General features: G+C 39.9%; 1 protein-coding gene across 2 annotated transcripts; it reads right to left on the reverse strand.

Moving 5' to 3' along the window:
• Window positions 1–492: 492 nt before the first annotated feature.
• Window positions 493–13,126, reverse strand: CYP51A1 (cytochrome P450 family 51 subfamily A member 1). 2 transcript variants are annotated; one of them, XM_040472719.1, is made up of 7 exons: window positions 12,956–13,126; window positions 10,168–10,266; window positions 6,498–6,674; window positions 5,138–5,264; window positions 3,479–3,653; window positions 1,595–1,714; window positions 493–763 (listed from the first exon to the last, which is right to left on the reverse strand). In XM_040472719.1, the coding sequence occupies exons 1-7, from the start codon at window positions 12,995–12,997 to the stop codon at window positions 508–510; spliced, it is 996 nt and encodes a 331-aa protein (XP_040328653.1). In that variant the 5' UTR covers window positions 12,998–13,126; the 3' UTR covers window positions 493–507. The 2 variants fall into 2 exon arrangements, with proteins under 2 accessions (XP_040328653.1, XP_040328652.1); XM_040472718.1 differs by lacking the exon at window positions 12,956–13,126 and adding an exon at window positions 11,448–11,776.
• Between the last annotated feature and the right edge of the window lie 984 nt (window positions 13,127–14,110).

Raw genomic sequence — 14,110 nt, forward strand, 5'->3', positions numbered from 1 at the left:
TAAGAGAATACTATAACAATTTTAAGCCAACAAATTAGGTAACCTAGGTGAAATGGACAAATTCCTAGAAAGACATAAACCAAAGACTCAGGATGAAACAGAACACATGATCTATAACAAATCATCAAACAACTTCCCACAAAGACAAGCAAACTGAGATGGCTTCACTGGTGAATTCTAACCAGACACATAAGAAAGAATTAATACCAATCCTTCATAAACTCTTCCAAAAAAATAAAAGAGGGAACACTTACAAACTTATTCTATTAGACCAGCATTACTCTGATATCAAAACCTGTCAAAGACGTCATGATAAAACTATACACCCAAAAATAAAACTACACATCAATATCCCTTATGAATAGATGTTAAATTACTCAACAAAATACTAGCAAACTGGATCCAACATTAAGACATTTCAGGGAGGGCTATGGGGAGTTTTCTAAAAATAAAGAAGCTAATTTAATTTACAATAAATAGAAGATCTCAAATTGTCCCCTCTAAAAATTAGCCACTCATTAGATACTCAAAGTCATAAGGCAGCAATGAAATTAAAAATCCACAAACCTGATCGTAAGTTAAAGGAGGCAGATCTTCTCCGCAGACTGTCTTCTGTTCTAAATAGCATTTTTCTTGAAGTGTTTTGTCTCTGGCCAAAAAGAAGCCCATCCAGGCACTCGTAGTTGAAGATGTATGCTGCCCTGCCAAGAGCAGTCCAATAAGCATGCCTGCCACTTCATCATCTGTCAGAGGACGCCCATCCCTACACAGTGAATCACAAACACAAATTTACCATTGTGGCAGACCCATTTCAGGCCTCAACATTTATTTTTTTTATGTTTATGTATTTATTCTGAGAGAGAGAGAGAGAGTGCAAGCGGGGAAGAGAGGCAGAGAGGAGAGGGAGAGAGAATCTTTTTTTTTTTTTTTTTTTATGAAATTTATTGTCAAATTGGTTTCCATACAACACCCAGTGCTCATCCCAAAAGGTGCCCTCCTCAATACCCATCACCCACCCTCTCCTCCCTCCCACCCCCCATCAACCCTTAGTTTGTTCTCAGTTCTCAACAGTCTCTTATGCTTTGGCTCTCTGAGGGAGAGAGAATCTTAAGCAGGAGCAAGCTCCATGCCCAGCGCAGAGCCCAAAAGGGGGCTCTATCCCATGACTGTGAGATCATGACCTGAGCCAAAATCAAGAGTCAGAAGCTTAACCGAGTGAGACACCCAGGTGCCCCTTGTCAACATTTAAATAAAGGGTCATGGTGAATACATTTTTCAGGTATAATAGTCTCTTGCATTTGCCCATCACAAGTGAGAATTTTTCCCCCTTTAGGGAAAAGAGACAGACCAAAGACAAATAGGATTTTGATTACAAAATACTTCCCTGCAGTTTATCAGCAAACTTTTTCCCATGCACAGTCACTTGGGACTTCACTAAGGCATAGGTTCCCAGTATTTTATGTCTCATCCATTGAAAAAGTCCAAGGGTCACAGCTACTAATTCTGTCAGCATCATTACTTTTTAATTGTAATTAACTATGTTGTAATGTGTAATTTCCTGCATTAGCCTGATACATGCTAAAAGAGCTCTTACTTGTAAGTAGAATCTAGTAAAGTTTGGAGAATGTCATCAAGTTTTTCTTCTGACTGTCTGCGTTTCTGGATTGCTTTATAGAAAATATTCTTGATCTCTCGATGAGCTCTGTCCCTGCGTCTGCAATTCAAAGATGAAAATGACTAAAAAGTACTTTCTGGCATCAGTTCATTTTGAAAATAACCTTATTTAACTAACTTGAATAACTCTATAATAATCGACAAAAAATCAGAACCAAGAGGAAAAAAAAAAAAAGGCCATAAAATTCTTATACTGTTAGAAATGTCCAGGGTCCTTAAAGGCAAGAAAGGTGTCTTTACATATGTGACCCTGACTATTAACATACCACCACCTGTGTTCTAATGAAGGTCTAACATAAGACTTGTTATTATTCCTGTAGAATCCATTTCTGGTTTAACAGCAGAATAATCCTTTAAATTAATGAAATTAATTAAAATTCCAATTTTGACCAAATTAATTCTTGAAGAAGATAGTCATTCTGGTTTTTCTGTAGGATTCAGGATTTGAATAAACTTAAGATTTATTTAGGATTATATAAAATCTAGGATTTAGAACATGACTATAGCATATAGGATTTGATTCTTTTTATTTTCTGAGACCACATGTTTTGTAAGGGGCAAAAACACTAGTAGAGTCACAAAACAAACTTCAGCTCCCCAAATCTTACCTTTAAAGTAGGGTACTCATTGGGTAACAGGTACTCTAAGTGTTTTACATGAATTACCCACTTTGACCTCCTGTGAGGTAGATGCTATTATCCTCAATTCACAGGTAACTGCATGAGATCACTAGAGCCAGAAAGCAATGCAGCTGAAATTTAAAACCAGGCAATCTGACTACCTAGCCCCTTTGTAACCAAGCCTTCTAATAAAAATTGCTGCCCTGCTTTGTTTGTAAGACTGTCACTGAGGATCAACTGAGATAATGTGGGCAGAAGAAGTTTACCAAAATGAACACAGCAGTGCCAGGAAAAACATAAGTCCTGTTTAAGAAAAGCAATGGAATAATTTAGTTAAATCAGTTGGTTCAGGTAAGACCGAGAAAGACTGGGCTGAAGTGTGAAAGGTCTATTGTACCAAGCTCAGGAATTTCTGACTTCATCCAGGAGACAGAAGAGGTAAAAACAGACTCGATGCACATTTCTGGAGAATCCATTACAGGCTATGCATGAAAGAATTCTGAAAACTGCCAAGCTCCTTATAAAGTATTACGAGTTCTAAAGAATTCCAGAGAAACCCTCCTGGTTTTCCTTTTTTCTTCCCCTCTTTATCCTGTAACTATGTAGAAGTAGCAGAAGGAAAAGGGAGTACCAACTTAACTCCTCTCCATCTCTCACCTGAACAGCAGTGAATCAACAGGTACAGAGAGCCCACTGATACACAAGCTGTATGTCAAGTCCTATAAGCAGTATTTCTTTGTATCAGATGGTCCCTGCCCTTAAGGAAATCACAGTATAGTTGTAAGAAGACAGAGAAAATTAAAGAAAGCCACTAATGCTTCAAAAGAAAGATATTTCACAATATACTATAAAAACAGTCAAATATTTTCAAATAAGTGCATAGAGGGGTGTATCACCTTCAGATAGAGTTGAGAGACTTTCCTGACTACAAGGAATATGTGCGATAAGTAGGTTTTAAAATATTAGAACAGCTGGACAACAAATCACTGCTTTAATAAACTGAAACTTATCTTCAGTGAGCTCACTATATACAGAAAACCTGTCTTGAATTCTTATAGAAGAATGGGGGCTCATAATCTCCCCTAATTTGTCTCTTTTATTTTTTATCTTTGTTAACATAAAGTATACCGACACTACAGCAGTTCTACAGTGAAATAAACAAGCATAGTTTTTTTTATCCATACCTGAAACTCGGCAAAGGGAGCCAACCTGGTAGCAGCCAGGCTGCATGGCTGAAACCTCCATCCAAATCTGCATACAGTTGTGCCACTTTCTCATTGAGTTGACTTCTGATTTCCTTTCCATGCAAACAATGGCTAGCTGTTAAAATTATGAGCTCAGAAAGAGCTTCAAACAAATCTAGAGGAAAAAAGATCATTCCCGTTCTATTACCAAATATTCTTTTGAAATGTTCTGTTTTCTTAGAGATATGAAAGTATTAAAAAGGAAAATTAAGAACAAAAACCAAAGATCCTTCCTGTTCATATCATCAAAAAAAGCCTACAGACAGACATGTGGACACAACAAAGAGAGGCAAGAAACTCATGATGGGAAGCACTCCCAAGTGGCCAAAACAGGGGCCACAAAGACATCTTTAAACCTCACTCATGACTCAACTTGAAAAGATAAATCGAAGACAAAAACGAATATAGTTGCAGGAGTTCCAGGTCGCAGTGTAACAAAAGCAGCAAAAGGTTATTTAGTGCATCGGAGATGCTTCCCAAAGAACAGCAGTCCAAAGACCAAAGAATGGGTTATTTCCCAGGTCAAAAGCAGGAAAATCAGGACAATTTGAAGTCTTGACCGTATATGAAAGAAAACTGTAACTCATCACCAATTGGTATATCCCAAATTTTAGACCAGTGTAGGCAAGCACGTTTGGATGACATTTAAACGTCCTAAAAATTACCCAGTTGCGCCTTGCTCTTTAATTCCACATGTACCAAATGAACTTCCAGTTATCACCTGGCTTTCCAATGAGATTTGCCAATGAAGTCAGGCAAATTCTGGTGTTCTCAGTGCTATAACTTTGTCTCACTTGTATTCATTAAGTTGGCATTCTAGTTTATACACCAGCTTGTTATATGGTTAGAAACAGATCACATCAACTTTAGGTGTATTAAAAATAAAATCGAGTTTCTGGACCTTTTATAGAAACTGAAGACCATGCCCAGAAAAAACATGGGGACCTAAGAAGAGGTCTTGATGCTCTGTAGGCAGATGTTGCTTCCTGCTTTGGCCATGGCAATTTTCTCTGAAAGGCACACTTATTGTCCCATTTACAGAATGGATTCATACAAATATCCAAAGAATGTCAAATTATACTCAGTATACTCGTACATAATGCAAGAGAGCATATAATACATTTGGTGGTAAAATAAACCTATGTATTTAAATTTACTTTTTTCATGAATTAAATCATTCTCATACAATATTAAATAAATAAGGTATTATATACAAAACTAAATCGCTTAGATTTTTACTTGCCCACTGGGGTGAAAAAAAAAAAGTTATTTTATTGTCTTAAAATGACCTTGCAAAAAGTTTTACAATCAGTTTATTTTAATCTTTAAAAAACGATTTTTATATTATTTGTACAAATGAGCTGAATAACCTGCATGTTAGTTAACCCATTTTAAAAGTTTTGCTAAATGAGTGGTAAAATCACTTTCTCTTGGGTCTTTTTAACTCTATGGTTATCAAAACATATTCTTGCCATTAAATCTAAGGAGGTTTCACAAATGCTGTAGTTTATTTTTTTATACATATCATATATTCTTATGTTTCTAGTCATAAAAAAGTAGAAATATTAGGATAAATGCAAAACCAAAACATTTGCTTACTTTTTTCTCCACTTTCTCCCCAACTTTGAAAGTATTCCTTTGTTTCTTTTTCAATTATAGAAACGTGCTGTCTAAAGTGGGCTATGTTAAGGCCACTTTTTAACATTTTCTTCTGCTCCAAAAACACCTTAAAAATATTAACGGTATAATACCAAGCATTAAAACACAATTTTGTTTTGTCACAAGATTCATTTAGGCTATTATAAGAACTCTGTAACACCCAAAGAAAACAATATTCTGAAAAAAGATTAAAAAACAATAAAAGGATTTTTTTTTTAAACTACATCAGACATGGGAAACTTAGCGCGTTTACATGGATCTGAAGTAATGTGTGGAGAAACACCTGGTGCACGGGCCCTAGACTAACAATAAATTAGGAACCCCACCTCCGCCTTCCTTCCTACATACACATTTTGCCACTCCTCACTCCAGGGCTTACCTTTCCTATCCTGTTATCTTCTGGTATTCCAAACCAACCCAGACACCAACAGCATCTCCCAAAGGTTCATTACACTTTGATATCATTTTTATCCTACTTCACATATTCTCCCATTCTATTCCCAAACAAGTATTGTTCCTTTCACTATCTTCCAGAAGTTTAATTACGATTCAATATAGTCTGACTAAAATAAACTCACCCTAAGACAACCAATGGTTTTAAACCATTGGGACATTTCTATTTTAAGAATCTGATCAGCAGTATGAAAAAAATAGATATATTTGACCACAGGTGTTTTCCAGGGCTCTTGCTTTTGGCCTTGAGGAGCCATTCATTCCCCCACAGCTCCCCCCACCTACCCCCATCCCCAGAAATAACACTTGATGTTGACTCCTAACTGCTGCACTGGGATACTTGGTAACGTGTGGTAGGATCTCAGCCAGAGCCCACACCAAGCAATTGAGCCAATGATCTCATTTGTGTTTTTCGTATCAACTTGCAACACTTTAATATTGGACTTTAGGAGGAGGAAAGAAACCAAACTTCTAAAGCCAACAATCTCTAGCTCAAAACAAGCTCTTATGCTAGAATTTCAGAGGAGTGGGATGGCAGGAGGACCTTCTGATTAAAAAATGGGATTTTCTTGTCACCCAATGGACTCAAATTCCAATGCACTGTTATCATTGGTTGTATTTCTCTGCAGGAAACCATTTAAAATTGCTTAGCCCGTGCCTGCAACTACAAAACAAATACCCATTCTTTGTCAGTTTCCTAGGGGTTTTTGTCTTTTGAATGTCTCATGCTTCAGATTTTTGAACCAAGGAATGAATTGTCTCCACATTTTCCATGTACAATATTACACTACTACCTATAACATTATATTATAGATATGTCTTTCTTGGCGAGAAGAGCATCACCTACTGGATTAGGGACATCATATGCAACTCCCTTCCCAAACACAGGTGTTGTCAGGCGACTGTAGACATCTTCTGCATTCAGGTCTTCATTTTTACTATTAAAAAGCAGTGCAGCAGCATCACTCCCCAGAAGGTAAGTAAATGTCTTGCCCACCATGGTAAAGCTAAATACAGGTCCATACTAAAGAAAGAAAAGCAGCCTTAGTGATGATGCCAAAAAATATGGAGCACTAAAGAAATACTAACCTCTTTACTTTTGAAAATTAAAACGTGCATAAGCCTTAATGCAGTTATTCACCCAGTCTTTGTGCAGATTTATAATTTTATTCATCCAGTTCCAAATGAAATATGAATAAACTTTTCATTTTTTTCAGTTTATACTGAAAATATTTAGTATCCTTTACACAAACATAATTTTAATAATTATTCTTTCATTATTGGACAAATGGGTGATGTGTCAGTTTTTTCACTTCTTATGGATATTTCTGCAATGAGTATCTCTGAGAATATAGATTTTTTTCCCATTGGTTAAAGAAAAGTTTATAGGAGTCACCAAAGGTTATGACCTTTACATTATTATACAAGTTATATAGTATTTGCTGTGTAAAGACATCGGAAGTTTATTTAGTTATCCGTTTTTACTACTATCTCACCAACACTAAATGATTTCATTTTTAATTCTTTGTTAATCTGGTTGAGTGTTAAATGCTTTCCCTTGCAGTTTTCTGATTATTTTGAAGACAAGGCTCTGAGGATATAATTGTGAACAAAAATACTGTTCCAGACTCATGATGCTTAATCTACTGAAAAAGATACCACTTAAAATCAAATAATCACATCAACAAATGTAAAACTGCAAATGTGACAAGTACTACTGGAAGGTAAGTATCTCTGTGATAAAAGAACTGATACAAGGGAGACCAAAGAGAGGAAAGACCACCTGAGCTGAGGCTCCAAGGATGAGGAGGAATTAGCATGGTGGCCAGACATGCACAAAGGTCCTGAAGGAAAGAGTGGAGGAAAGGACAGAGGAGCATAGTCTGCAGAGCCTACACCAGAGTCTCAGAAGCCATATTCAGTTTTTTCCTTACAGGCAATGAAAAGCCATAGAAGATGTTAAACTGCATACGAGAGACACACTGATGTATGCATATTTTAAAAAGAAAGGTCCCTCTGGCTGTTATAGGAAGAAGAGGGAGGGACAAGAACAGAAAGAATACCAGAGGACGAGTTAGAGCCTATTACAGGAAACTGATGATGAAAACTTGCCACATGGTTAATGGTGGGACAATGCCCATAGAAGCAAATGTATACTGAGTTATTCTGGAGAATCTGCAGATGGAAATGGATTAAGAGAGGGAGAGGGAAGTATCAAGAATGAATCATAGGCTTCAGTTCACTGTAAAACAGAACAATGGTGAGAAGAAAGAACAGGACAACCAGGATTGGAGAGAGAAAAACCAAGGGTGAGACTTCAGAAATATTGGATTTCTGATGCCTTTGAGACATCTCAGAAAAGAATCACGTGAGAGGTGAACATCCAGGTCTGGAGCTTATTAATTTGGGTGTCATCCACATATGGCTGGTAACTGAAGCTGCAGGTAGAGAGGAGATCACCTAGGAAAGAATAAAGGCCAAGGACCAAACCAACATGAACCCCAACAGTAAATGGCCAGGCATGAGCCCACGAATGAATTAGAGAAGACACAGTCAGAGAAGCAGGGGGAAAATATGAGAGAAGCCACATTTAAGGAGGAGGGAGTAGTTGTGGTTACCAGTGACAAATACACCTGAGAGGTCAAGTTCATTGAATTAGGAAATGGAGCTCATTAATCAAGGGTGGTATGAAGAGTAAGTAAACAGGAGATGTGGAAACAAAGTAAGTACAGAAAACTTGCTAAAGGGGGAAGGACATGAGAGGAGACTGAGTGGTCAACAGAAGCTCTGGTCCTTTTGACCTTTGAAAAATTTTTCAGAGAACATGGGAAAGATCCAGTTGAAGAAGTCACTATAGAAAGAAGAAAAACAGCATAATGTTCCTGAGACAAAAGATGGATTGAGACTTTAACTTCCAATAGGAAACAAAATAAAAACCAAGGTGACAGCACCTAGTAGCTAGAGCCCAAGATTCTAGAGCCAGACTACCAGGGTTCACATCCAGGGTCCTCCACGTATTAGCTGTTGTGACCTTGCTCCTACAGACAGAGAATTTAACTTCTCTGTACTTCAGTTTCCCTCATCCATAAAATGGAAATAATGACAGTTCCTACTATTATCAAGATTATATATACATATATATATACATACAGATTATATCCATGATGTGTATGTCACATATAAATATATTGTAGAAGAGTATGTGGGCCGTAGTAAACATTACATGTGTTGTATTACTATTATTATTATTAAAAGCATACAGAGTTGGAAATCAGACCATATATAAACCCTGGCTTCACCACTAACCAGCAGGGAGCCCCAAGAGCAAATTATATAACCTGTTTCTCAGTGTTATCATGTATAAAATGTATATACCTGAAAGGAATTTGTGGAGCTTCAGTGAAATAATCTATCTAAAGCACTCAGTATTGGCACAAAGTAAGTGTTTTATAATTAGTGTAACAGGAAGAAAAGAGAATGTATGTTTCAAAGTGGGAGCATGAGAGAGTTCTCTTTGGATGGTTATACATCTCTCTTTAAAGAGGAGACGAAATCATCTGCTTTGATAGGAAGATTCAGAAGTTTAGAAAATGAAGGTCTGAACTGTCAGTGTGGCAAACACAAAGTATGCCAACCATACTTTGGCATGATACGACTGTTGAGCAGTGTTCAAAGCTCATTCAAGGTAGGGAATCATGGAAGCTAGGAAGGAACTTCCTAACTGGTGCAAGAAGAAAATGACTAATAGCCTCCCTCCAAGGTTGGGGTTTTACCATGTAAGTAAAATGAAAAGGAAACGTATGGTATTGGCTAAAGTGTAACTGAAATGGTGGACCATGGTGCCGGACTGGAAAAAGAAGAGAAGTAAAGAGGCTAATAATAGATCAGGAGAAAGTAAATGGGACAATGGACTAGAAGATCTAATGAGGTCAAAGAGTGGTTACAATGGAAGGAACTGTACAGGCAAGCTGGGAAAAGAAGTTATGGTCTCAGAATAAAGTGTCTAAATTTATACTGTGGAAATGAAACCATTAAGAGTGACAACCATTCAAAGTGGGCCTGTGGAATAAATGGTTGAATCAGCACGGGAAAGCTTGTTAGAAGGGCAAAGATCTGAGTGGCCGTGGCATCACCTAAGCAGACAAAACTGAAGTCACAGAAGAGATTTAAGGCAGGTTAGAAAATCCCACAGACGACTGGTTAAGAAAAATAAGGGTCAATCAGTATCAATTTTAACTACGATCAGTAAGTACAAAATTTAGGCTAGTGGTTTTTAGGCCATAGCTGCCAGAACTACAGGTTCCCTCAGGTGATGTTTCGGAGATCACCCAGGACATAGAAGAGATTAAGAGGATCTCCAAGACCCTTCCAGCTCTTAAACAGGAGCGGCTCTAATTTAATCTGTTTCCTACACTGGGGAGAAGCACAAGATCACAAATTTTTTTTAATGTTCTGCCATCTAAAAGAAAGTTTGAAAAGCACTAATTTCTTTTCCTGTAATTATTTGGAAGACTTACCTTCTCATATGCATTTTCTAGGAATTCAATTGGGCTTTTCCCAAATGCTATGGCATGTCCAAGGAATGGAACTGGAGAGAAAATGTATGGTGGACTTTTCTGCAAGAGAAAACAAAATGTGGACTCACATTTCATTCTAAAGGAGAAATCCAGTTTAGGTTCATGACCAAACAAATGAAATAAAAAATAAAGCATCAATAACTTAAGAACAGCTAAACTGCAAATATCTTAGGAGTGGCCATAGTAAACAGAAACTCAGAACGTGATGTAAGATAAATAACTAGACAAACACAAAGGTATTGCAACTGGACATGCTGAACACTGTCCAGAATATTTATTTGTGGTTCTAGGCAACTTTCTTAACCAACAGCAGTGGGGGGGGGAAAAAAAAAAAAAAAAAAAAAAACAGGAAAATCAAACAACAGCATCTTCACCACTACCACTCACAATTTTAGTCCCAGATTCTTTCTATACCTAAAGAAGGTACAGAAAAAGACAAACAGTAACGTGTACAGAAAGTGAAATGTTTAAGAAGCTACATTTATCAGTAAACAAAACACATCTCATCCACTGATTTTAAAGAGAGGGTAGATCAGTCCTAGCAGGTGCTTTAGCACTCACTATAAAAGGCACTTTCATAAAACTTTTAGTTCGTACATTCCACTGTACAAAGGCAGTGGAATGTAAAACTGTAAAACTGTGAAAGGCAGTTTTAAAAGCTACTTGGTGTTGGTTGGTTAAGGATGCATTCATCAAATATATTCGGTAAGTATGAAGCTAATGGTCAATAAAGGCACTAAATTAAAGAAACTGATACTTCATTGGCACAAGAAGTGACAATCCAGTCACTCTTACCCTACCAAACACTCCCCCCTTCAGACTGATATTAAGTCGCCATTAGGGGCGATATCACAGGCCGCAGGACATTGAACCCCACAAGGGCGCAGTCATCAAGACGACCGCCACAGGGACCGAAGCTGCCAGGGGCATCCCATCCCCAGTAGGGACTCCGCCAAAGTCTATAACACCACTATGATCCTGGAGTTCCTGGCCAGCCGGACCCCCAGCACCAAGGCTAGCAAGGTCAAGGCAGTCTCGACCATCAGCAGCAGAGTTGCGGCCACCTCCCAGCCCCCAGTGCGCCCGCTTCCACCGCCCAGCCAAGCATGGCCGTGGTCACCACTCCTGCTAGCCCTTTGGCCGCCTCTGTCGTCGCCTGGCTCGCCCTTCGGCCACAGCGGTCGCTGCGTTCCCCGCCCGGGTCCCCGGGGTGCACTTACCGCCCCGGGCGGCATGGGGGCCAGGTGGCCGACTGCAAGGCGGAACAGGTAGACTAGGCCAAGCGTGAAGGCGCAGGCGATTAGCAGCATGGATAGGAGGTTGCCGCCGGTCACCCTCTCCATCGCCTGCCCCAACACCGACCCGCCCGCCTGCAGTAATCCCAGCAGCAGCATCCTGGCCGCCACAGCATCCACTACAGTTCGCTGGAGACGCTGGAGGCCGAGGTCGCGGCCGCTCCTCCGAATCCACGGAGCGAGAGAAGCCGGCAGATGGGCGTCCGGACACGGCCCCGGCCCCCAGCTCTCCCACTAAACCGAGTCCCACCCCTACCCGTGGCTCCCTTGCGAACCACCCTCGGCGTCACAGAACGAGGCGGGATCCGATGCTGGCCACGCCTCTCAATAAGACTGCATACCACCGAGGTCTCCTTACGCCAGGAAAAAGGACCTGAAAAAGCAAGTTGCACTTATGGTATGGGTGGTACAGAGAAAGAAGAGAACTTGAGTTTAGGAGGCGATTACCTCTGGGAACCTCAGACAACCTGAGCCTGCGTGCCGTGGGTGCGGGGCGCCACGATTCGGTGCGGGGAGGGGGCGGGCGGAGGGATCTCAGAGCGAGGTTTGCGAGTAGACGGCGGAGACGGCAGGGCGCTCGATGATTGCACCGAGCGCTCGTGAGGTGATCTCAGCATACATCACGTCAGCTGGGCGGGTGGCCTGGGCGCCGCCCCTCGCCCGGGCTCGCGGGTCTGCTGCACCTGATCCTGCTTAGGGCCGGGGTGCGGAAGCCTCTGAGAGACCGCCCACGGAGTCAGGAAAAGGGGAATTTTGAAAGACTGCTTCTGCACACCGAAGGGTGGGACGATGAGGTCAGTCCCACGCCACCCCAGTTAAAACCAGTCTGACAGGTATTAATATACGGCATAAAGGTAACAAATCTTGGTTGTCTGGATTATCCAGAAACAGGTTTCCGAAATAAATCTGTGTTATAGGCCGTCGCGACCTGTCTGAGGCAACCTGCCCCAAGAACTCCACTTTTGCCTGTTGAACCGCCAGAGATTTAAAGCGGGAGTTCAGTCTTACAGCTACCGTCATACTGCTGCACCCACTCCTGTGGTTTCAAATAAGCATATATATAATGACTACCAAATTTAATTTTTTTATATTATTCTCACGAGCTCCTGACCGTATTTAGGTATTTATTCAGTCAACATTAAGAGCTAGGCACTGGGGATACAGCAGCGAATGAGAAAACTGCAGGGCTTTCAGGGAAGGAGCAGAAATATTTAATTGCCTGGTCAACACCTCTAGAGACCTCACATTCATCTCATTGTCAATAAATCCAAAACTGAATTTATTATCTCCTCCCACCCGGCTGTCAACCTGCCCCTCCTGTAATGCATATGTAGGAAGGGCATCGCTATCTACCCCATTGCCCTCCTCCTTCATTCTTCATAGTTAATCGCTACATCCTATAATTCCACCACCTTGAAAGTTTCTCCACTCACCTTAGGTCTCCATTCCACTGACCTTAGGTCAGGCCTCATCATTGCTTGTCTGCATTGCAAAAGTACTCTACGAGGTCTCTGCTTCCATGCTGGTCTTTAATGAGTCATCCCCCAGTGTTGCCATTTCTTGTATCTCTAAAGCTATGTTGTAATCATCTCTATAGGTTTCCTCTGTTAAAAGATAAACGTGAGAATAGGGATCATGCCTTAATTGTTTTTATATTCTGAGTTTATCCTAATACCTACCATAGCAGTTCTCAAACTGTGGTCCATGGCCCTCTGGGTATCCCCAAGACATGTTCAGAGTATCTGCAAAGTCAAAGCTCCTTATAATAATACTGTTATTTGCATTTTAACTGCTGGAATTTGCACTGATAGTAAAATCAATACTAAATAAAGCTTCTCCGGCCTTAGCACAAATCAAAGCAGGGGCACCAGACTGAGTCATTCATTATTCCTCACTGCCATGCACTTGCAATTAAAAAAAAAAAAAAAATATCTATTTCACTTAAGAATGTCCTTGATGAAATAGTGAACGTTAATTTTATTAAAGTTCAACCACTGAGGACATGTATTTAGCTACTTCTTTCATGGAATAACATTTTTGCTTGAAAGAATGACTGCCGAGTGCCATTCAGATTTGGGTATTTGACAGACATTTTCTTGAAAATTAAATCGGCCTGTTTGTGCTTTTAAAGAAATTCATTGGCAATATTTGTTGTCAATGATAAAATATTAAATGTTTCAAATAAAAAGTAAGAATTTTAGAAAACAATCTACTACTATCAACTTGACAATTTACTAATTCTTGAGACTTTTCTGCAGAGGAAAATTTAGTAACAAATGGATTTTGTATACGATGTGTCAACATTAGAATCTTTGCGTAATTCATTAAACCAGTATTTTCAGATGCCCAGTGCATGATGTTACAAAATCATGCCTGGGTAAAACATTCATTCAAACTACAAGCCAAAACAATAGATTTCATGTAATATAAAAAGTTCATTGAGGGGCGCCTGGGTGGCGCAGTCGGTTAAGCGTCCGACTTCAGCCAGGTCACGATCTCGCGGTCCGGGAGTTCGAGCCCCGCGTCGGGCTCTGGGCTGATGGCTCAGAGCCTGGAGCCTGTTTCCGATTCTGTGTCTCCCTCTCTCT

This window comes from Herpailurus yagouaroundi, unplaced genomic scaffold (assembly GCF_014898765.1).
Source record: "Herpailurus yagouaroundi ecotype Mexico unplaced genomic scaffold, PumYag 100, whole genome shotgun sequence".
NCBI classification, from domain to species: Eukaryota; Metazoa; Chordata; class Mammalia; order Carnivora; family Felidae; genus Herpailurus; species Herpailurus yagouaroundi.

Bases quoted from the DNA above. Each gene is read 5' to 3' on its own strand.
- CYP51A1 (XM_040472718.1), bottom strand. From the start codon at position 11,621: ATGCTGCTGCTGGGATTACTGCAGGCGGGCGGGTCGGTGTTGGGGCAG. The intron at 10,267-11,447 runs GTAAGTGCACCC...TTTCTCTTGCAG, and splicing joins CCCCCATGCCGCCCGGGGCG to AAAAGTCCACCATACATTTT. The intron at 1,715-3,478 runs GTATGGATAAAA...TTTGAATTGCAG, and splicing joins CTCCCTTTGCCGAGTTTCAG to ACGCAGGGACAGAGCTCATC.